Below are 23,737 nucleotides of genomic sequence, written 5' to 3'. Positions count from 1 at the left end.
TAAGCACTTTGATTGAACAAGAAGGAACAGATGTTTTGCTTATTACAGACATGGAAGAAGGACTAGATTAACAAATACCAAAAAAGTACAAGAGTTTAACACATAATGGAGAATTTAGAAAGATAACATCTGGTCGAGTTATGCACTGAAGAAAACTACAAAAACTAGCAAAATACAGTTAATCTTGTGTGATCAAATCTTCCTGTAAAAGGCACGGACTCATTCAGTGGCTATTAATGAGTGCTAGATTACATAGTCTGCTGATATACATTGACAAAATTATTCTGAAGTTAACAACATAACATCTGCTACATCAGATCAGAACCTTGTAATTTTGATGTGTGAATGTAACCCAAAATTCAGTTACAATGTTTAAGAATAAAATAGGGAAAGAATAATATCATTACCAATCCATGAAGCACTAAAGCAATGTAGGGCTATAAAGCTGCATACTGGTCTTTAGTTCCTACTGTTGTAGTAAATATTTTATATTGTAGTTTCTTATAAATTCTGATTAGGAGATGAAACCCTTAATAGTCAAGGTGGGAAGACTCTAGAGAAGAGCAGAGAGTGGACACATGAACAAGCTTCAGAGGTGCTGGAAGAGAGGAGGTTTTCCTGGGTATTCAGCAATGACTGTGTGGATTCCCTGTAATCCAGGAATCCTGAAATCCAGTCAAATTTTCTCTGCCAATGGCAATACCCACCCTGTCTGGGGCTCACTGTCACTGTTTTCATTTTAGCCAGCTAGCACTATGGTTCATCTGTGGATGATGGTGTAGTTGGTATTCCTGCCTAATGGCTCTAATTCAGTACAAGTTTGCACTGGTATTTCTGACTATAGCAAAATAAACCAGCAATATTTTGTTTGAAACATTCAGCTGTGCTCAAATATACAGCAATATATGCCATTAATATTCAGTCAAAAGAAAAAAATCACCAGGCTTTAATTACTAGAGCTGTGCTTTTCTGTATTTAGCTAATCGTATTTTTAAACTGGAAAAAAAAAAAACACAGCTCTTCCTATGGTAATATTTAGATACTATATGCAATAAGCTATCTAACTATATAATCTGTTTTAGGATTTATGATTCAGAAAAGCCCTTTTCATTTTTAATTTTATTCAGTTTTCAGCTATCCAGATGATCAATAAGATAAAAAAGTGGGAAATGAAGCCCTTGAAGGGATTTTAATGATGGAAAACTGTGTTCTCCAACAAAACCTAAACAGTTATGACAAATTTTGTCTTCATGTTTAGGCTCAGGGTTCTTTTTTAAGGTGAACAGTTGGAAGCATGCCAAAATCTTGCCCATTGGTGATTATTTATTTATACTGAGTTTTCTCTGCAAATTAATGACAGCACAAAAAGATCAACGTTCAGCTTTAAATAAATCTATAGATTTTATATATAGGCTGTATTAAAACAAACAAACACACACACAGGAAGGTAGGTTGTTGGAGAATGGCTCAGAGACAAGGGTCCTGTGCCTTTAGCCAGTAGATTGTAAGCCGGCATGCCTCAGTTGTGCCTTGTCATGTATTAAGAAAATCTTTGAATGAACGTTAGCGCAGGCTCTGCTCATACAAAAAGAAAAAGGGGGAATTGTTGGAGAATGGCTCAGAGACAAGGGTCCTGAGCCCACTGAGCAATTGTATGATCAGAGCCTGCTCTAGCTGCTGATGCTGAGCCTCACTAGGGTTTGCCTGCAGCTGCTGATACATGAGGAATGTCAAGGACGCTTCAGCCCTGTGTACCGTGGTGTGTCGAAAACAGGTTAAGAGGAATTAGGAATAGTGGTCTGAGAAACCTAGTGTTACGATAACGGTGGTCTGAGAAACATTGTGTTACGGTACTGTCGTGTATTGAAAACAAGTCAACAGGAATCAGAAATAGTAGCATGAGAAACTTAGTGTTATGAGAAGCTTGTGCTGTTAGCTAACTGCAAGTAGGTGGACCGTGCGAATACGACCTTTAGAGCTTAAGCCAATCAGCTAGTGACTAGTAGGCATAATAATTATCATTGTCTATATAAATATATGTACCCTGGACCAATAAAGACACACGTAGATTGATGCTCTATCACCCACACTGAACCCGTCTCGGCGTGTCGTTCGTCCGCGGCTCCGCAAGATGGCGCCCGAACAGGGACCTGCATAGAAGAATAACACAGACGGAGCGGCGGACCCAGAAAAAAAACAGCAACGACCGAGGAATTTGAGAACGGACCCGGAGAAACACCAAATACAGCAGCGTTCAGGGTCCACGAGCTGAGACGGAGAGGTGCCGGCCCCAGCAGCCCCGGGGGAGTACGCGGAGAGAAGCCGGCTGGACCGGCCCCGAGAGCCGAGGTGGAGCGGCCCCGAGAAACGGAGGCAGAGCGGCCCCGAGAGTGGAGGTGACCAGCCCCGCAGAGCAGAGGCAGACCGGCCCCGCAGAGCAGAGGTGACCGGCCCCGGAGAGCGGAGGTGATTGGCCCCGGAGAGCGGAGGCGGAGCGGTCCCGAGACCAGAAGTGAGTGGCCCCACGAACGGAAGCAGAAAGACACCGGAGCTGACGTGGTAAGGAGCCGACTGCGGCAGCCCCGGGGGAGGACGCGAAGGGATGCCACAGGTGGACACTGAGCGGCCCCGGGGGCGGACGCGAGGGGGCGCTGGAGGCGAGCGCAGGGTGGCCCCGGAAGTGGAAGCGGGGGGGCGCCGGAACTGACGCAGAGGGGCGACGGAAGCTGACATGGAAAGGCACTGCATACAGCGGCGGCAGAAACAAACACGGGGAAACATCAGAGACAGCAGCGCCTAGCCGAATCAAGAACGATTGGACAGTGGGCCTCCGACAGGTCGTTCCGAGGACGTGAACTGAGACAGAGGGTCGCTCTCTGCAAGGGCTGCTGGCAAGAGCTGCAACTGGTGCCTTAGTCACGGAGCATCAGCAACATATCAAAGTAAGGGGGTAATTTTAGTGCCTTAAACAGGGAGCACAGGCCGGTGGGAGTATTTTTTAGTGCCTTAAACAGGGAGCACAAGCCAGCGGGAGTATTTTTAGTGCCTTAAACAGGGAACACAAGCCAGCGGGAGTATTTTTAGTGCCTTAAACAGGGAGCACAAGCCGGCGGGAGTATTTTTAGTGCCTTAAACAGGGAGCACAAGCCAGCGGGAGTTTTTTTTAGTGCCTTAAACAGGGAGCACAAGCCGGCGGGAGTATTTTTTAGTGGCTTAAACAGGGAGCACAGGCCGGCGGGAGTATTTTTAGTGCCTTAAACAGGGAGCACAGGCCGGCGGGAGTATATTTGAGCGCCTTAAACAGGGAGCACAAGCCGGCGGGAGTATTTTTAGTGCCTTAAACAGGGAGCACAGGCCGGTGGGAGTATTTTTTAGTGCCTTAAGCAGGGAGCAAAGGGCCGACGGTGCCTTAATTAGGGGTGGGTCGGCAGTAACAGTACTGTGCCTTATCCAGGGAGCACAGGACTGGAGGTGCCTTAATCAAGGAGCACCAGGTTGCCGAGATGGGACAGGAGGTAGCCCTGGATTTATTACAGCGCTTTATAGAAAAGCGGGGAGTGGATTGTATAAAATCACTCGCAGGTTTAGTAGCATTAGGATGGGTCAAATGATGTTTTCAGGACCCTAATTCTCTTTTTGATGTCGACGAGTGGAGACGATTAGGTGATGTTTTGTGGGATATGGTAATAGACGAGGATAAAGCTGCAAGGAAAATGATGAAACCATGGCGGGAGGTGGTGAGTAATAGTGGGCGGTGTCAGCTTGAAAAGAACCTTGCAGCTGTGGCAACTGCAAAGCTGGGGGGGGAAAGTTCCACTGTTACCCCAGATAGTGAGGCATCCGGATCTATGCTTTTTGACAGTGATCGTATTCCTGTACCATCAACAGGAGGGCCAGTTACAGTTAATGTGAATAGGGAAAGTCCGGAGGCCAGCCCCCCCCCAGTATCTTTACAGTCATGCCCCCCCCCACTCCCCCCTACCTCAGAGGCGGAGGGGCAGAGGGACGATGGCCCCTCGCTAATATGTAGCCAACAGGAGTGGCGCAAAGTAGGTGATTTATTGTGGGACGAGACTATCACTGGAGGCAATAAAGGCAGTGAAGCATGACAGCACGGGGTGGTCTGGCGAACGATCGTAAAAGCTCTGGGGGAGATGCCAGCAGAAAAGAAAGTAGCTGCTGCTGCAATGGCGGCTGTCAGCGCTGTACCATCCCCACTGGTCCCTGCCGAAACCAACCGTCCGTCCCGATTAGCCATCTTCTTCGGGTGTAATCAACAGCTCTGCTCTATTAAGGAAATGTCACCAAGTGTTCCTGTTTGCTCCGCCGTGCAAGAAGCGGCAGAGAAATCAGGCGGCGCGGGGGGACAGGGGGGAGCGGCGTGCCACCATAAACTCTGCCCGCACCCTCACCCTTCAGATGGTTCCGCCCCTGACAGCGCGTCAGCGTCTGGCTCAGAGAGAAAAGCAGCGGCTCTGTCCAAATTAAAGCAACAGGGTCACACATCGGTAATGGACAGTGACAAAGTCCAAGAACTTGAAAGAAAATTACAGAAGTTGAGCTACAGAACAGAACTCTGCATTTACAATTACAAGAAGAGGAAGCGCTGCCGGCAGCCCCCCCCCACCCACTCCCATCACCTTTCTCAGAACCAGCTCCGCTTTTAGCTCAGTCCCGATGGAGTGCAGTGATTCGTGATGCCTTGTTAGAAGGGGACTGGCATGCTGCTGGAGCGTTGGCCTGCCCGGTAGTGACAACAAATGGGGGACACCTGGGAACTCAAGATCACAAAATTCTCCTCGGGGGGTCTGGAGACTCCTTACGAACTTTACAACTCTGAACTGTCATTGTATGTTGTTCAACATCAACACTGGTATCAAAAACTTGTTCATGTAGTATCAGGTTCATTGTATGTTGTGGGTTCATTGCAATGTTTAGAACATAGCATGGTGAAACCTGTATTACATTCTGTATTGCATATTCTGTTGTTACAGTTGCTGACACTTTTAAAACTGTAAGGATGGTTTTCTTGCTACATAAGACTGCATAAGATTGGAACACGGACTGACAGACTGGTTACGAGACTTGGGAATTTGGATAATGGACTGATAATGGTTGCAAATCTACAAAACTTGGAAATTACTGGGTGGCTGAAAGCTTTGTTGATGCATGGACTGGTAATGCTGATTGTCATTATGATTGTCATGATGGTATTGGGGTCTGTGTGGAAATGCTTTATGAATGCTATGATTCAAACGTCAAAAGGAGTCTGGATTGTCCAAAAAAGAAAAAGGGGGAAAAACCTGGTAGGAATTTTTTTTGTGGGGGGATCAGGGTTATGCACTGATCCTACAGGGTTTGGACAATCCAGGCTGGGTCTCTGATCAGAAAACTGCCACATGGTAATCCTGCCCTTGGGGTCACCTGGAAGGGCAAGAAGGAGGAAGTCAATCTAGTGCTTCCTCCCTGTTTTAATGCCTGGATGCACTAACCATAAAGTAGATTTAGTTTGTTCACGCGTGCTAACGATGCAGACCTATCACAGCACTTCCGGGTGCGTGATAAGTGCCTTTAGCCAACACATTGTAAGCTTCCATGCTTAAGTTGTGCCTTGTCATGTATTAAGAATATCTTTGAATGAACGTTAGCGCAGGCTCTGCTCATACAAAAAGAAAAAGGGGGAATTGTTGGAGAATGGCTCAGAGACAAGGGTCCTGAGCCCACCGAGCAATTGTATGATCAGAGCCTGCTCTAGCTGCTGATGCTGAGCCTCACTAGGGTTTGCCTGCAGCTGCTGATACAGGAGGAATGTCAAGGACGCTTCAGCCCTGTGTACCGTGGTGTGTCGAAAGCAGGTTAAGGGGAATTAGGAATAGTGGTCTGAGAAACCTAGTGTTACGATAACGGTGGTCTGAGAAACATTGTGTTACGGTACTGTCGTGTATTGAAAACAAGTCAACAGGAATCAGAAATAGTAGCATGAGAAACTTAGTGTTATGAGAAGCTTGTGCTGTTAGCTAACTGCAAGTAGGTGGACCGTGCGAATACGACCTTTAGAGCTTAAGCCAATCAGCTAGTGACTAGTAGGCATAATAATTATCATTGTCTATATAAATATATGTACCCTGGACCAATAACGACACACGTAGATTGATGCTCTATCACCCACACTGAACCCGTCTCGGCGTGTCGTTCGTCCGCGGCTCTGCAATCCCCCTTTACCAGACAGTCGTCCTGCTCTTCCTCCATGGGATCATTTGACTTGATGGGGTACACGGCCGTCCCTTCTTGGGTCCTTTGAAAGTCTGGAGGCCTCTGCCTCTTGGCCTGCTGTTCTCCTCTTGGATCTTTTGAAAGTGGCGGGGTTTCTAAAAAGCGGTTCTGTTGTTCCCAGCAAGAAGCACGCTCGTCTATATTTTATGCTTGCATATTCTCAATTTGATCCCAACATTCATCCCAATTATTATACAGCTTATAGCGATCACACATCATTTCAGATCCACACAGGGTACAACAATTACACTTATCACACCATATACTATTTTGACACCAATCATGCCTATGTTTTCCACACCCACAAATATCCCTGCCCAGTATGGAAAACTGAAGCATGTTACTTGAGATTACATCTGAAACATTCATTAAGACAGCACAGTGCTCTTCCTTTGACAGCAGTTAAGAACTGACCACTGCTATTAACACAGTGGTGCTGCCTCCACCATCTCATCCTCTTGTACCATAAGGAGGACTGTCCCTTTGCAAAGGGCTTAGAAATTATACCCTAAAGAACCTCTTTGGCCATTTAATAATTTACTCATTCACATAGGACATATATTTTCCTAATTCAGTACACCAAGTGACAACTTCCACAAATATTTTTTGAAAAACTGTTTTGACAGAGAATACTTCTATTTTAAAGCCATACAAACTAGCAAAGTTAATGGAGGTGAACAACTTCCTTAATAAAAACATGAGCTCTAATGTTAGATGAAAACTCTCACAGACTGTTTTGAGTTGCCACAGTTACTTGTACAAACTTCTTTGTATCCTGAAAGCTCCATCCACGGTGCTATACATGAAGGTTTTGGTTATCTATAATCCAGTTTAAAACTAGTGATTGAAAACCTAGGGAAATCCTTCAAGCTCCACAACTAAATTGTAAAATGGCAATTCCTACCTCGTACTCAACCACAATTTAGTAATCAGAACCCATACATGTAAAGAGTTATGACTAGTGTGGTACTGAAAATCTGTTTTCTGAAATGGCCTATTCCTAGTCCAGTTCCTGAACCTTCTTCTGCAAGCACTGGGAAACAAAAACAGACTTCCCACCCCATCCCCAGTCTTACTTTGTGGAAGTCTCATAAGAATTAAAGTCCTAGTCAATAGCGCAGAGAGAGACAATTTTCAGGACTAGCTGTTTCCTAAATTAAATTAAATTGTAAATTAGGACAGATAGCTTCAAGTCAAAACCAAAAAAATCAGCTGATTAGCTTATCCATTGCTGCAATATAGCAAAGTGCTGACTTTTGACATGATGAGATAAACTGCAGCACATAATCAGACATTCAAAATGACATACATAAAGCTTCACAGAAGACTGAAGCACCAAAGCCCTGTTACAGCAGCTTGCCAACTAGGTCATGCAGTGGACTACCACCAGTCCACTTAACTGGAAAAACAAAGTCTGATACACGTAGCAAAAAAAAGCTGTAAATATCTACACAGTGATTTCCTTTAAATGTTTGTTTTTCTACCTCTTAAAAAAAAAAAAAAAAATCAGGAAAAGAGCAAATTAAGAAAATGGTATTTCATTCCTTGCCTGGAAAGAAGCTCCTAGAAAGTTACTGGAATGGCAAGAAGAAGGTTACTCCTGAAGACATGACAAACTTGCCATCCCCAGGCTTACAGAGCATCACATTCACAGCTGGCATGACTTAAATTGACAGAAATACTGCAAAAGTCAGCTACTTCCTGCCCAGCCGGTATAACCTGTTTATCAGGTAGAAGGTGAATGGCACAGGGAGGGAGAGGGCGTGGCAATAAAAATAGCCAGGAGGAAAAGGACCATGATAGCAGAAACCAAGCATTTCCTTACACCAAAGATGGAAGAAGAACTGGAGACCCAGTAACTTTCCCCAGCTCTTGGAAATGCCTCATTGATTCAGTGCTAAATGTCAGAGGTGCTTTCCAGCACCTAACCCAGGGACTGCTCCCTTGGCTCACACTGTCTTGATGGCTAAGGTCAGTCTGTAAAGAAGTCAACCAAACATTTAAACTTGCTAGTTCACCAGCTGAGTTTAAGCAAACCCTCAACCCTGGTTTTAATCTAGGAAAAAAAAAAAAAAAAAAAGTCTGTGGCTCCCTGTTGCTCATCTCTCTACTTAAATATACTTCCAGCCCTTCAACCTCATTCATACACAGAAACACAATCATCTCACAAGCCATAAAACCCTCAGCAACCATTCTTACCGTCAAAACCTTGATTTGTACCATTCTAGCTTATGAATTATACTTGAAGCAATTAAAACAGTATTACCTACCTCCAGTACACAAAACCCCGGACACCCTGCTTTTCATGAACTGTAAGGTTTTTCAAAGATGTAGTAAAAATTTATATGTGCCTTTTAACACGCTCAGCTTTTAGGATGACAGTTGCAGGACTGTCACTTCTGCAGCTGTTGCAAAACAAAGGATGTTTGGGTGCTCCCCTCCTCCCCACACCCCCTTCCAGTCTTTGTATGTTGAACTGTTACAAAACTATTTCCAAATGTAACCATGCTGAATCGCCTATGTATCCAGGACACAGGCTGAACAGTTCATAACCTTCTTATATCCTGCTTAGCACAGGATATAAGGGACAGTTAAGCTGTGGGTAGTGGCAAGGCTTGAAAACATCGCCGGAGATACACTGTCATTCCAAATCCCTCCTAAGCACTCAACACAAGCAGCTGCCTTGTTCAGCACTCACACTCACTCCAAGAAACCTGACTTCCCCTCTCAGTTGTTTAAGGAGTTCAAACGCTTCAATTACTGCAGTTACACTCCAGGGCCAGGGTGACTCGAGCAGCATTCAGTTCTTTTGAACGTTAGCAATTCCTATCACAGGAGCAATCTCTTAAGAGCAAGCAGCTTGCAGACACTGGAATTCAAGGAGAAGTTTCAAGTAACATACTGAGAGCCAAAAACAGGTGGTTCCCAGATACGTCCAGCAAAGTATCACCATGAATTTTAAAGACTGCAAAGTCTCTAGTCATAAGACACATTGCTGACAAGTTGTTGAGTGACAAGCTGAACGTCCTTCCTAGACTAAAACCTAAACAGTAGGTGAAATAGCAAGCTCCTTCTGTATACCAAGAGGACTTAAGAGAGCCTTCTCCCAGGTTTCCCCCTCTCTAATTGTACCTTCTCACACATAATTTCAGGGAAATTGCTCCCAGCAGCAGCAAACTAGCTCATATACATCAGCTGATTATGCATTACCATCCAGTACATAATTATTTAACCCAACAGGATGAGGGTGGTAATCACTAGGGTGTCAGGAGCTCTATCTCCTGGGGGGGGGGTATACCAACAGAAGAGCCCTTGATAAATTTGAAATTAAGTCCCCAGGAGGAAGATTATGTAAAAGATACAGCCTGGGCTTTATGGGCCAAAGGCAAAGGGTTTTCAGTCCCAGTTATAAAGAATGTGTTAATACAAGGGGAAGATCAATATGCTGTTAATGATCTGCTGTTAATGCCAGGGGTAGGATGTAATTTGCTAGGTAGAGATTTACAAGTGAAGTTAGTAATAGGTGTGGTGCTGGATGAAGGAAAACTGGTGGTTAAATTACTAGAATTATGGGAGGAGAATCAGGGAGGATATTCAGGAACCAGAGCGTAAGTGTTTGGATTTTATAAGTTATCAAATGAAAATAAGAGAAGATCTGTTAGATGAACCTTTGCCCTATAGGGAAAAACTATTTATTGATGGGTCCTCTCGATGCCTAGAAGGGAAAAGAATATTGGGTTATGCAATTATCGAGGGGCAGAAGATGGAAGTGTTTGAAAAGGGGAAATTACCTGCTGGGTGGTCAGCACAAGCCTGTGAAGTCTATGCCCTAAAACAAGCATTGGTATATTTGAGAGATAAGGAAGGGACAGTGTACACAGACACAAAGTATGCATTTGGAGTGGTCCACACATTTGGAAAAACATGGGAAGGAAGAGGCCTTATAAATACAAAAGGGAAGGAGCTAGTACACGAGCGGCTGATCAGAGAAGTTTTAGAAGCCCTGAAGCTCCCTACAGAAACTGCAGTTGTGCATGTGAAAGGACATCGGAGGGGAGCATCGATGGAAATAAGGGGGATGATTTATGGATGAAAGACTTCACAACTAAGGGTTGTAAAGCAGGTATGTTTATTCGGCGCTGGGCACATGGGGGATTGCTCCGCCACAACAAGCCTGTGTTCCCCGCCCCCCCCCCCCCCCCCCCCCCCCCCGCTGCTCCCGCCTTGCTTATATGTTACAAAGTGTTGCATATTCATGAGACATCTATACATATTCATAACCTATCCCCGCCTGCCCTCACTTCTTATTATAATTAGGTCTCCTCCTCCTTGCGGCTGCGCAGTGAGTTCCTTTGGTCCTGGGCAGGGGTCGTGGGAGGAAGTATCTCCTCTACCTCAGTGCTGAACTTTTCATCTTGAATTCCTGCGCAGTCTTTGTCGCCTCCTGGACCCGGGCCAAACCACAGAGCTAGTTTGTGCTGGTTGTGAGGTGATCTTTTGCTAATACACACTTATTTAAGGAAAGAAAGGGGGGGGGGGGCTTTGTTTTGAACAGGTAATAGAGGTAGAGCAATACAAACAATGTATCTTGTCTCGTGCAAGCATAATACCAAATTTGGTTAATATCCCATTTCAGGGAATAATTTAGCAGATGAAGTAGCCAGAAAAGCAGCTACAGAATCATCATCAGTAGTTTTATTGGTAATAACAATGGGGGATTATGAGAATTTAGCCCCAAATTTCACAGAACAAGAGAAGGTTATACTTAAAAATAGTGGGGAAAAAGATCCAGAAGGAAAATGGACTTTACCAGATGGAAGGTAGATGTTAAACAAAACATTATCATGAGAAATTCTCTCATTAATACATCAGAAAATACACTGGGGAACGCAATCGCTTTGTGATCATTTTCTTAGACAATATGGGTGTATAGGAATATATACGGAGGCTAAACAACTAGTTGATCGATGTCTGATTTGTTAAAAAGTGAACCACAAGGTAATGAGAAAAAGGTGGCTGGGGAACAGGAGCTAGCCATACAAAGCCCCCAGGTAGACTTAACAGAGCTACCTCAAATACAAGGGTGTGATACAGGGCCTAGATAGGAACAGGGGATGTAAGGGTTAATATGGGAATAGCAAGAAGGGGATGACAAGGGAAATAGTCGAGATAAGAGTTTGCTTAGATCGAACAAGATAGATAGTGCTGTGTTTGTGTTGCTCGACCACTATCTCCTGTTTAAGTAAAAAGCCTCCTCCACCCCTGAGTAAGTGAAGATTACCCCACAACCGGCACAAACCTGCTCTGCGGGTCCAGGGGGTGACAGAGACTGCGCAGGAATTCGGGGTGAAAAGTTCAGCACTGAGGAAGAGGAGATACTTCCTCCCACGACCACCGCCCAGTCCTTCACAACCCCTGCCCAGGACCAAAGGAACTCACTGCGCAGACTCAACTGGGAGGAGACCATGGAAATGCTAATTTTAATACGAAGCGGGGATAGGTGATGCATATGTATAGGCGTATTGCGAAATATTATGAATATGTAATCATTTGCTCTATAAATCTAAGGCAACGGTGCCACATGTCAGCATACACATTCGGAGGAGCGATCCCCTGTGTGCCCAGCGCTGAATAAACATACCTACTTTACAATCTACCAGATTGTGGAGTCTGTTTTCCGCACGTCAGGTGGAAGTATTTGTTGGTATTAGTGGCTCACTTAACTCACTGGGTGGAAGCAATCCCCCACACCGAGGGCAATGGCAACCATGGTATCCAAGGTGTTACTGGAAAACATTATCCCAGATATGGATTAATAGAAAGCACAGACTTGGACAGAGGAACACATTTCATTTCAAAAATTATGCAACAACTACCTGAAGCCTTACGGATCGCATGGCCGTGGCACCCCCGATGGCACCCTCGGAGCTCTGGGAGAGTTCTGCTCTGTGTCCCGGCAGGGGGAGAGCGCAGGGCGAGCTGCCTCCCGGGGCATGCCGGGAGCTGCAGTCTGCCGGCACCGGACGGCGGGCGCCATGCTGTGCTTGCCCCAGGGCATGCCGGGAGCTGTAGTTTTCGCGGGCCCGGCCGCCGGACAGCTGCGCTGCTCTCTGTGGTGCGTGGCCCGGCGCAGCCCTCTCTACCGCCGCGGCCCCCGCAGCGCGGCTCGAGGTGCAGTTTTGGTGCCGGTTTTGGGTGTTTTCCTGCGGGCTCCCGGCTGCTCCCCGAAAATGCGGTCCTGCAGCCCCGGGGCCGCGCATGCGCGGTGGGGGCGCCCTCTGCAGCGATCGCTGCTGCCTCCGCGGTTACCGGCACCGTGACGCGGCGGTGCTTGCGGAGCGGCGCCGCCTCGCCCGTCGCTTCCTCCCGGTAAGGAGCCGCCGCCGCCGCCCCGTGCGCGGTGCCGCCGGGCGCTCTGCGCGCCGATCGCGGTCCTGCAGCCCGGCGTTCGCGCGCCGGCTCTGGCCCCTCCGGCGCAGGCGCGGTGCGCGGGAGAGAGAGGGGCGCGGCGGCGGCGGCGGCGGCGGCGAGGCGAGCGAGCCCCTTGGGCTACATGGATACATTACCTGTAGTTATAGAGAAGACAGAGCCAGGTAGAGGCATGTCAAAATGTCATGAGGAAAAAAGTATAAGAGGTTGCATGAAGAGAAATTTCAATTGGCCTTAGAATAAAAAAAAATACAATTAAAGTGTTTAAACAGCAGAATATGTTGCCTACAAAATGAAAATATTAATATCTCCCTTTCTGAGGATATTTGAAATTTGACTGGATAAAGTGTTCAAAACTCAACTGAAAAACTCCTGAGCAGCCTGAGCTAATTGGACCTGCTTTCAGTAGGGCTTTGGATTAAATGACCCTGGATATTCCTCTCGATCTAAATTACTCTGTGAATCTACAAAATAATACAGGCACTTAAGATTCTTCTTACAAAAAAACACACATGGTATTATAATGATTCTTTCTTCGATGCTCAAACATGATCCAGATCTGGAGAAGGAAAGACACATGCAACAAAATATTTCTAAACCTACTAAAATAACTTTTCTATCAGACTATCTAAAAAAGATTTTAGAAAAAAAAAAAGGGGTTAGAAATGGGTTTCTCCTTCCATAATGTTTCTTTATTCACTGACACTTTATTTTATTGATTTCTAGCCTTCCAGTAATTTGAATGATTTTTTCAGCGGGCCAATATGACATCTCACTCCAAACAGCAATTTTATTTTACTCAGGAAAGAGAAATTGAATTAGCAGTTAGATCAGATTTCAAAGCCTAAAGTAAACGATACCCCATTTTAAGGTTTAGGTTCTCAGACAATGCCCAGCTGTAATTTATTGTCCATGGTTAAACTTCAGTCAAGACTTAGGTAATATTTTGCCACTTCAGGAATTTTCAGATCAACTTAGGTGTTGGAGCCTTTGTTCCTACAGAGGGGACGTTTCTGCTGAGTCAGGGACATAAATCAGACTTTAAATTCAGAGCATTCTCAGGACTACCTGTCCTCCTGAAAAGATTTATTAGCTTTTAGTACTACCACACAGTTAGCCAAACTGCATTGGCAGTTACTTGAGGAAGTGCAACTCTGATGGACAGCCTGCATAGAAGAAAAATAATGGAAAATTTGATGAATTCAGGTAAGATAAGTGATCTTAACAGATGAAGCAAGATTGTAACAAGTGATCAAAAGGGTATGTTAGCTCATACCTGAAGGAATATACTTTAACAATTTGCTATATTTTTTGGAAATAAGTGTTCCCAAGGTGTCTGTCCCTTTACAATGAATGGGAGATCAGGGTGGTTTCCTTACAGATACCATTTTAGCATAACAGAAGGTGAGAATTTGAAACCAGCAAGTAGTTTCTCTTGAATCAATTTCTATTTTTTATCTTATTTATGGTTACATGTTTCCTATAGTTTAACCTTCTAAAATGCCTTTTGTTATCTACCAAAAAAATGCTGGTGATAAGGCTATCTTCTACATTCAAAGAAAAAAATATTCTTCAGAGAGAGGTAAGGAGAAATAGTTCATACAGGCAGGCAAGAAGGGGAAGAAAGTAATGTGGGTTGACAACAGTAATGCAGGAACATGGAAGGCTGCATGATTGATCCATTGCATTTCTTATCTGACAACATTAAGGTTTTGACCAGAGTACAGAGGACACAATTCTGAGAGCTGCATAAAAACTGCAGATATTTTGAGAAGGAACATTTACCCAGATTATGGATATTTATTTATTCATACATATTCAAATTGATATATTTAAGCAATCACTGTAATGTGCTAGTATGCACAAAATATAGATACTTAAAGGCGGCCCATGCTTTTAGGAAAACACCAGCATGTTCTGCAACACACTTTATTTCATAAATTGTCAGTGTCCAGCAGTGAGAATAGCAATCACTTGCTCTATGAAAGATCTAGAATGCACTAGTCAAACAGGTTACCCAGCATGATACTCTAGTTTTTAGTGCAAGAAAACAGATCACAAATTTTTGCCTGTCATATTTGTTGTCATTTCTAAGATTTGAAGTTCCTTTTTTCTTAAGACAAAACTCTTGCATGTTAGTGAGAAGTAAATGTTTTGACCTGAAGCAAGACATAATAATCAAACTGGACTCATATCCACAGTTTTGAAGTTGTGTTGCATTACTCGAATTGTATTTTTTCTGTTGCAGTTTTTACATGACCTATAGCTACCAGCATTTGCATCACTGCAGAAACTAATATACCCTCTCTGTGCATGATCAGTGCTTCCTGCAGCAGAACATAGTCTGAGAGTGCTTAGTGCCTGAATGGGTAACAGCAAAAAGGGAGTTGGAAGACGACACATTTATCACCCCTGATTCTTAGATGGCACAGAGGTATTTATCAAAGGTCATATAAAAGCTCCCTGGGGGACGAAAAAAACTGAACTCATTTAGGCCATATGCTGAATTTAATGCTTTGCCAACACAATACCTTTTCCTCAATTCAGTAAGGAAAATTATAACCTTTAAACCAGTGACATGAATATACACTGGACTGGGAACCATATAAACATCTCCAAGCATTATGTATATTCCTGTCAGAAATGGTGTAGTGACTTGTTGGAGAATGGCTCAGAGACAAGGGTCCTGAGCCCACCGAGCAATTGTATGATCAGAGCCTGCTCTAGCTGCTGATGCTGAGCCTCACTAGGGTTTGCCTGCAGCTGCTCGCAGCTGCTGATACATGAGGAATGTCAAGGACGCTTCAGCCCTGTGTACCGTGGTGTGTCGAAAACAGGTTAAGGGGGATTAGGAATAGTGGTCTGAGAAACCTAGTGTTACGATAACGGTGGTCTGAGAAACATTGTGTTACGGTACTGTCGTGTATCGAAAACAAGTCAACAGGAATCAGAAATAGTAGCATGAGAAACTTAGTGTTATGAGAAGCTTGTGCTGTAAGCTAACTGCAAGTAGTTGGACCGTGCGAACACGACCTTTAGAGCTTAAGCCAATCAGCTAGTGACTAGTAGGCATAATAATTATCATTGTCTGTATAAATATATGTACCCTGGACCAATAAAGACACACCTAGATTGATGCTCTATCACCCACACTGAACCCGTCTCGGCGTGTCGTTCGTCCGCGGCTCCGCAAGATGGCGCCCGAACAGGGACCTGCATAGAAGAATAACACAGACGGAGCGGCGGACCCAGAAAGAAAAAACAGCAACGACCGAGGAATTTGAGAACGGACCCGGAGAAACACCAAATACAGCAGCGTTCAGGGTCCACGAGCTGAGACGGAGAGGTGCCGGCCCCAGCAGCCCCGGGGGAGTACGCGGAGAGAAGCAGGCTGGACCGGCCCCGAGAGCCGAGGTGGAGCGGCCCCGAGAAACGGAGGCAGAGCGGCCCCGAGAGTGGAGGTGACCAGCCCCGCAGAGCAGAGGCAGACCGGCCCCGCAGAACGGAGGTGATTGGCCCCGGAGAGCGGAGGCAGAGCGGTCCCGAGACCAGAAGTGAGTGGCCCCACGAACGGAAGCAGAAAGACACCGGAGCTGACGTGGTAAGGAGCCGACTTGCGGCAGCCCCGGGGGTGGATGCGAAGGGATGCCACAGGTGGACACTGAGCGGCCCCGGGGGCGGACGCGAGGGGGCGCTGGAGGCGAGCGCAGGGTGGCCCCGGAAGTGGAAGCGGGGGGGCGCCAGAACTGACGCAGAGGGGCGACGGAAGCTGACATGGAAAGGCACTGCAGACAGCGGCGGCAGAAACAAACACGGGGAAACATCAGAGACAGCAGCGCCTAGCCGAATCAAGAACGATTGGACAGTGGGCCTCCGACAGGTCGTTCCGAGGACGTGAACCGAGACAGAGGGTCGCTCTCTGCAAGGACTGCTGGCAAGAGCTGCAACTGGTGCCTTAGTCACGGAGCATCAGCAACATATCAAAGGGAGTATTTTAGTGCCTTAAACAGGGAGCACAAGCCGGCGGGAGTATTTTTTAGCGCCTTAAACAGGGAGCACAAGCCGGTGGGAGTATTTTTAGTGCCTTAAACAGGGAGCACAAGCCGGCGGGAGTATTTTTAGTGCCTTAAACAGGGAGCACAAGCCGGCGGGAGTATTTTTAGTGCCTTAAACAGGGAGCACAAGCCGGCGGGAGTATTTTTTAGTGCCTTAAACAGGGAGCACAAGCCGGCGGGAGTATTTTTTAGTGCCTTAAGCAGGGAGCACAAGCCGGCGGGAGTATTTTTTAGTGCCTTAAAGAGGGAGCACATGCCAGCGGGAGTAATTTTTAGTGCCTTAAACAGGGAGCACAAGCCGGCGGGAGTATTTTTTAGTGCCTTAAACAGGGAGCACATGCCGCCGGGAGTATTTTTTAGTGCCTTAAACAGGGAGCACAGGCCAGCGGGAGTATTTTTAGTGCCTTAAAGAGGGAGCACATGCCGGCGGGAGTATTTTTAGTGCCTTAATCAGGGAGCACAAGCCGGCGGGAGTAATTTTTAGTGCCTTAAACAGGGAGCACAAGCCGGCGGGAGTATTTTTTAGTGCCTTAAACAGGGAGCACAAGCCGGCGGGAGTATTTTAAGTGCCTTAAACAGGGAGCACAAGCCGGCGGGAGTATTTTAAGTGCCTTAAACAGGGAGCACAAGCCGGCGGGAGTATTTTTTAGTGCCTTAAACAGGGAGCACAAGCCGGCGGGAGTATTTTTAGTGCCTTAAACAGGGAGCACAAGCCGGCGGGAGTATTTTTTAGTGCCTTAAACAGGGAGCACAAGCCGGCGGGAGTATTTTTTAGTGCCTTAAACAGGGAGCACAAGCCAGCGGGAGTAATTTTTTAGTGCCTTAAACAGGGAGCACAGGCCGGCGGGAGTATTTTTTAGTGCCTTAAGCAGGGAGCACAAGCCGGCGGGAGTATTTTTTAGTGCCTTAAGCAGGGAGCAAAGGGCCGACGGTGCCTTAATTAGGGGTGGGTCGGCAGTAACGGTACTGTGCCTTATCCAGGGAGCACAGGACCGGAGGTGCCTTAAACAAGGAGCACCAGGTTGCCGAGATGGGACTAGGAGGTAGCCCTGGATTTATTACAGCGTTTTATAAAAAGCGGGGAGTGGATTGTATAAAATCACTCGCAGGTTTAGTAGCATTAGGATGGGTCAAAGGATGTTTTCAGGACCCTAATTCTCTTTTTGATGTCGGCGAGTGGAGATGGTTAGGTGATATTTTATGGGATATGGCAATTGATGAGTATAAAGCTGCAAGGAAAATGATGAAACCATGGCGGGAGGTGGTGAATAATAGTAAGCGGTGTCAGCTTGAAAAGAACCTTGCAGCTGTGGCAACTGCAAAGTTGGGGGGGGAAAGTTCCACTGTTACCCCAGATAGTGAGGCATCCGGATCTATGCCTTTTGACAGTGATTGTATTCCTGTACCATCAACAGGAGGGCCAGTTACAGTTAATGTGAATAGGGAAAGTCCGGAGGCCAGCCCCCCCCCAGTATCTTTACAGTCATGCCCCTCCCCCCCCCCCCCCACCTCAGAGGCAGAGGGGGAGAGGGACTATGACCCCTCGCTAATATGTAGCCAACAGGATTGGCGCGAAGTAGGTGATTTATTGTGGGACGAGACTATCACTGGAGGCAATAAAGGCAGTGAAGCTCGACAGCACAGGGTGGTCTGGTGAACGATCGTAAAAGCCCTGAGGGAGATGCCAGCAGAAAAGAAAGTAGCTGCTGCTGCTATTGCAGCTATCGGAGCTATACCATCCCCACCGGTACCTGCCGAAACCACTTGTCCGTCACGATTAGCCACCTTCTTCGGGTGTAATCAACAGCTCTGCTCTATTAAGGGCATGTCACCAAGTATTCCTGTTTGCTCCACCGCGCAAGAAGCGGCAGAGAAATCAGGCGGCGCGGGGGGACAGGGGGGAGCAGGGTGCCACCATAAACTCTGCCCCCCCCCCCCCCCCTTCGGATGGTTCCACCCCTGACGGCGCGTCAGCGTCTGGCTCAGAGAGAAAAGCGGCGGCTCTGTCCGAATTAAAGCAACAGGGTCACACATCGGTAAGGGACAGTGACAGAGTCCAAGAACTTGAAAGAAAATTACAGAAGTTGAGCTACAGAACAGAACTCTGCATTTACAATTACAAGATGAGGAAACGCTGTCGGCAGCCCCCACCACACCCACTCCCATCACCTTTATCAGAACCAGCTCTGCTTTTAGCTCAGTCCCGATGGAGTGTGGTGATTCGTGATGCCTTGTTAGAAGGGGACTGGCATGCTGCTGGGGCGTTGGCCTGCCCGGTAGTGACAACAAATGGGGGACACCTGGGAACTCAAGATCACAAAATTCTCCTCGGGGGGTCTGGAGACTCCTTACGAACTTTACAACTCTGAACTGTCATTGTATGTTGTTCAACATCAACACTGGTATCAAAAACTTGTTCATGTAGTATCAGGTTCATTGTATGGTGTTTCAACATCGACACTGGTATCAAAAACTTGTTCATATACTATCAGTTTCATTGTATGTTGTGGGTTCATTGCAATGTTTAGAACATAGCATGGTGAAACCTGTATTACATTCTGTATTGCATACTCTGTTGTTACAGTTGCGGACACTTTTCAAACTGTAAGGATGGTTTTCTTGCTACATAAGACTGCATAAGATTGGAACATGGACTGACAGACTGGTTACGAGACTTGGGAATTTGGATAATGGACTGATGATGGTTGCAAATCTACAAAACTTGGAAATTACGGGGTGGCTGAAAGCTTTGTTGATGCACAGACTGGCAATGCTGATTGTCATTGTGATTGTCATGATGGTATTGGGGTCTGTGTGGAAATGCTTTATGAATGCTATGATTCAAACGTCAAAAGGATTCTGGATTGTCCAAAAAGAAAAAGGGGGAAAAACCTGGTAGGAATTTTTTTTTGGGGGGGATCAGGGTTATGCACTGATCCTACAGGGTTTGGACAATCCAGGCTGGGTCTCTGAGCAGAAAACTGCCACGTGGTAAGCCTGCCCTTGAGGTCACCTGGAAGGGCAAGAAGGAGGAAGTCAATCTAGTGCTTCCTCCCTGTTTGAATGCCTGGATGCACTAACCATAAAGTAGATTTAGTTTGTTCACGCGTACTAATGATGCAGACCTATCACAGCACTTCCGGGTGCGTGATAAGTGCCTTTAGCCAACACATTGTAAGCTTGCATGCTTAAGCTGTGCCTTCTCATGTATTAAGAAAATCTTTGAACGAACGTTAGGGCAGGTTCTGCCCCTACAAAAAGAAAAAGGGGGAATTGTTGGAGAATGGCTCAGAGACAAGGGTCCTGAGCCCACCGAGCAATTGTATGATCAGAGCCTGCTCTAGCTGCTGATGCTGAGCCTCACTAGGGTTTGCCTGCAGCTGCTCGCAGCTGCTGATACATGAGGAATGTCAAGGACGCTTCAGCCCTGTGTACCGTGGTGTGTCGAAAACAGGTTAAGGGGGATTAGGAATAGTGGTCTGAGAAACCTAGTGTTACGATAACGGTGGTCTGAGAAACATTGTGTTACGGTACTGTCGTGTATCGAAAACAAATAGCATGAGAAACTTAGTGTTATGAGAAGCTTGTGCTGTAAGCTAACTGCAAGTAGGTGGACCGTGCGAATACGACCTTTAGAGCTTAAGCCAATCAGCTAGTGACTAGTAGGCATAATAATTATAATTGTCTGTATAAATATATGTACCCTGGACCAATAAAGACACACGTAGATTGATGCTCTATCACCCACACTGAACCCGTCTCGGCGTGTCGTTCGTCCGCGGCTCCGCAGTGACTCACATGCAATCATCTGTTTTAAATATGTTTATTTAAAGAGTATGTAAACAGCCTGTTTATATTTACGAAATGCTCTATAGTTCTGCAAGACATGAAAGCAGTTTTATTTGAAGGACAGGTTTGCATCATTGCTTACTAGGAAAAATTCTGGAATATTTGGGCGCTCTTTTGTGTCATCAGCTATTTGGGGAAAATGGTTAATTTGGAGCAATAAGGTAACAGTGAATGGATATAAATTTGTACATGTAGGAATGCTGACCAAAATTTAGCTCAGTAAGAATAACTAATAAAATTCTGATACTGCAAATTGCATGCAACTGGTTCACTTCCAACACAGAGATTAAGAAAATACTTTTTTGCCACAGTAAGAATTCAAAAAATCTGTGCTAAATTATCAACAAAATCAACAATTCAAGTCTTCAGGTAACTTGCAAGAAAGTGGCAAGACTTCACACAAATATGCAATTAAAATAAAGATAAAAGAGAGAAATCGTTCTTATTGGTGTCATTTTTGTTTCATTAGAGTAGTTAGTTTTCAAGGTTAATGAAGGATAGATATGCTCTCCTAATAGTCTTGGATTATACACCCAAAAAGACACGCAGAAAATGAGTCACAAATCTTTGTCAGATAGCTGGAGTTTAAACCATGAATCCACAAGGTTATAAAATAATCTGAGAAAAATATTTATAAACAATCCTTCAGGACACAATTTATCTTTAAAAATCATTGATGCAGCTGAATTTCCAAAACACTAATGATACCCTCAAAATCGACACGGAAAGTCTGTAATTTTCACAGAAAGCTTCCTAAAATGAATAGATTTAATTATTTTCATTTCAACAGCTCTTTTAGTTTAATATTGGACCATAAAAAAAAAAAAAAAATCAGAATAAGTAAGTTTTTAAAAAGGCAGGGTTTGGTTTAGCTTTCTGTTTGAGATCGTGATAAGGGACAAATACATTCAGGAGTAAATCATGAGCTTGCAGAGGGTATGATGACTTGGAAGTTACCTGTGCTATAGCATAAATATATATTCATCCACTATAAATAAAAACATCTAGGAATCTTTGGCAGCAGGCTGGCCGACATGGTGAGGTAGGATTTAAACTGAGGGACTTGGGGGGTGGTGTCCAAAGTGGTAACACTCATGCCGTTGTGACCAACTGGGAAATAAAGCAGGCCAACCGGAGCAGTGACAAATGTTCCTCAGCTGCCTCCCAAGATGACAACTGGAAGACCAACCACCTCAAGTGTATGTATACCAACACATGCAGCCTGGAGAACAAACAGGAGGAACTGGAACTCCATGTCCAATCATAAAATTATGATATCATAAGAATGACTGAAACATGGTGCGACAACTCAAATGACTGGAGGATCACAATGGATGACTATAAGTTGTTTTGTAGTGACAGGCAGTGCGGAGCCACGGACGAACGACACGCCGAGACGGGTTCAGTGTGGGTGATAGAGCATCAATCTACGTGTGTCTTTATTGGTCCAGGGTACATATATTTATACAGACAATGATAATTATTATGCCTACTAGTCACTAGCTGATTGGCTTAAGCTCTAAAGGTCGTATTCGCACGGTCCAACTACTTGCAGTTAGCTTACAGCACAAGCTTCTCATAACACTAAGTTTCTCATGCTACTATTTCTGATTCCCGTTGACTTGTTTTCGATAAACGACAGTACCGTAACACAATGTTTCTCAGACCACCGTTATCGTAACACTAGGTTTCTCAGACCACTATTCCTAATCCCCCTTAACCTGTTTTCGACACACCACGGTACACAGGGCTGAAGCGTCCTTGACATTCCTCATGTATCAGCAGCTGCGAGCAGCTGCAGGCAAACCCTAGTGAGGCTCAGCATCAGCAGCTAGAGCAGGCTCTGATCATACAATTGCTCGGTGGGCTCAGGACCCTTGTCTCTGAGCCATTCTCCAACAATTCCCCCTTTTTCTTTTTGTATGAGCAGAGCCTGCGCTAACGTTCATTCAAAGATTTTCTTAATACATGACAAGGCACAACTGAGGCATGCAGGCTTACAATCTACTGGCTAAAGGCACAGGACCCTTGTCTCTGAGCCATTCTCCAACAATTCCCCCTTTTTCTTTTTGTAGGGGCAGAACCTGCCCTAACGTTCGTTCAAAGATTTTCTTAATACATGAGAAGGCACAACTTAAGCATGCAAGCTTACAATGTGTTGGCTAAAGGCACTTATCACGCACCCGGAAGTGCTGTGATAGGTCTGCATCATTAGTACGCGTGAACAAACTAAATCTACTTTATGGTTAGTGCATCCAGGCATTCAAACAGGGAGGAAGCACTAGATTGACTTCCTCCTTCTTGCCCTTCCAGGTGACCCTCAAGGGCAGGCTTACCACGTGGCAGTTTTCTGCTCAGAGACCCAGCCTGGATTGTCCAAACCCTGTAGGATCAGTGCATAACCCTGATCCCCCCACAAAAAAAAATTCCTACCAGGTTTTCCCCCTTTTTCTTTTTTGGACAATCCAGAATCCTTTTGACGTTTGAATCATAGCATTCATAAAGCATTTCCACACAGACCCCAATACCATCATGACAATCACAATGACAATCAGCATTGCCAGTCTGTGCATCAACAAAGCTTTCAGCCACCCCGTAATTTCCAAGTTTTGTAGATTTGCAACCATCATCAGTCCATTATCCAAATTCCCAAGTCTCGTAACCAGTCTGTCAGTCCATGTTCCAATCTTATGCAGTCTTATGTAGCAAGAAAACCATCCTTACAGTTTTAAAAGTGTCCGCAACTGTAACAACAGAGTATGCAATACAGAATGTAATACAGGTTTCACCATGCTATGTTCTAAACATTGCAATGAACCCACAACATACAATGAAACTGATAGTATATGAACAAGTTTTTGATACCAGTGTCGATGTTGAAACACCATACAATGAACCTGATACTACATGAACAAGTTTTTGATACCAGTGTTATGTTGAAACACCAAAATGACAGTTCAGAGTTGTAAAGTTCGTAAGGAGTCTCCAGACCCCCCGAGGAGAATTTTGTGATCTTGAGTTCCCAGGTGTCCCCCATTTGTTGTCACTACCGGGCAGGCCAACGCCCCAGCAGCATGCCAGTCCCCTTCTAACAAGGCATCACGAATCACCACACTCCATCGGGACTGAGC

General features: G+C 45.5%; 1 protein-coding gene across 1 annotated transcript in view; it reads right to left on the bottom strand.

Moving 5' to 3' along the window:
* Positions 1-8,720, bottom strand: part of LOC122154666 (contactin-associated protein-like 2) — a gene marked incomplete at its 3' end in the record, with an annotated part of 73,532 nt that extends 64,812 nt beyond the window's left edge. Inside the window, exon 1 of the mRNA XM_042805009.1 lies at positions 8,544-8,720. Coding sequence (XP_042660943.1) covers positions 8,544-8,580 — 37 coding nt within the window. The remainder of the gene's footprint in view (positions 1-8,543) is intronic.
* Positions 8,721-23,737: the final 15,017 nt, after the last annotated feature.

Source organism: Tyto alba, unplaced genomic scaffold (genome assembly GCF_018691265.1).
Source record: "Tyto alba isolate M040663 unplaced genomic scaffold, T.alba_DEE_v4.0 Super-Scaffold_43, whole genome shotgun sequence".
Taxonomy (NCBI): Eukaryota; Metazoa; Chordata; class Aves; order Strigiformes; family Tytonidae; genus Tyto; species Tyto alba.
The sequence above is the reverse complement of the archived record's forward strand: the minus strand, read 5'-3'. Positions and strand labels throughout refer to the sequence as shown.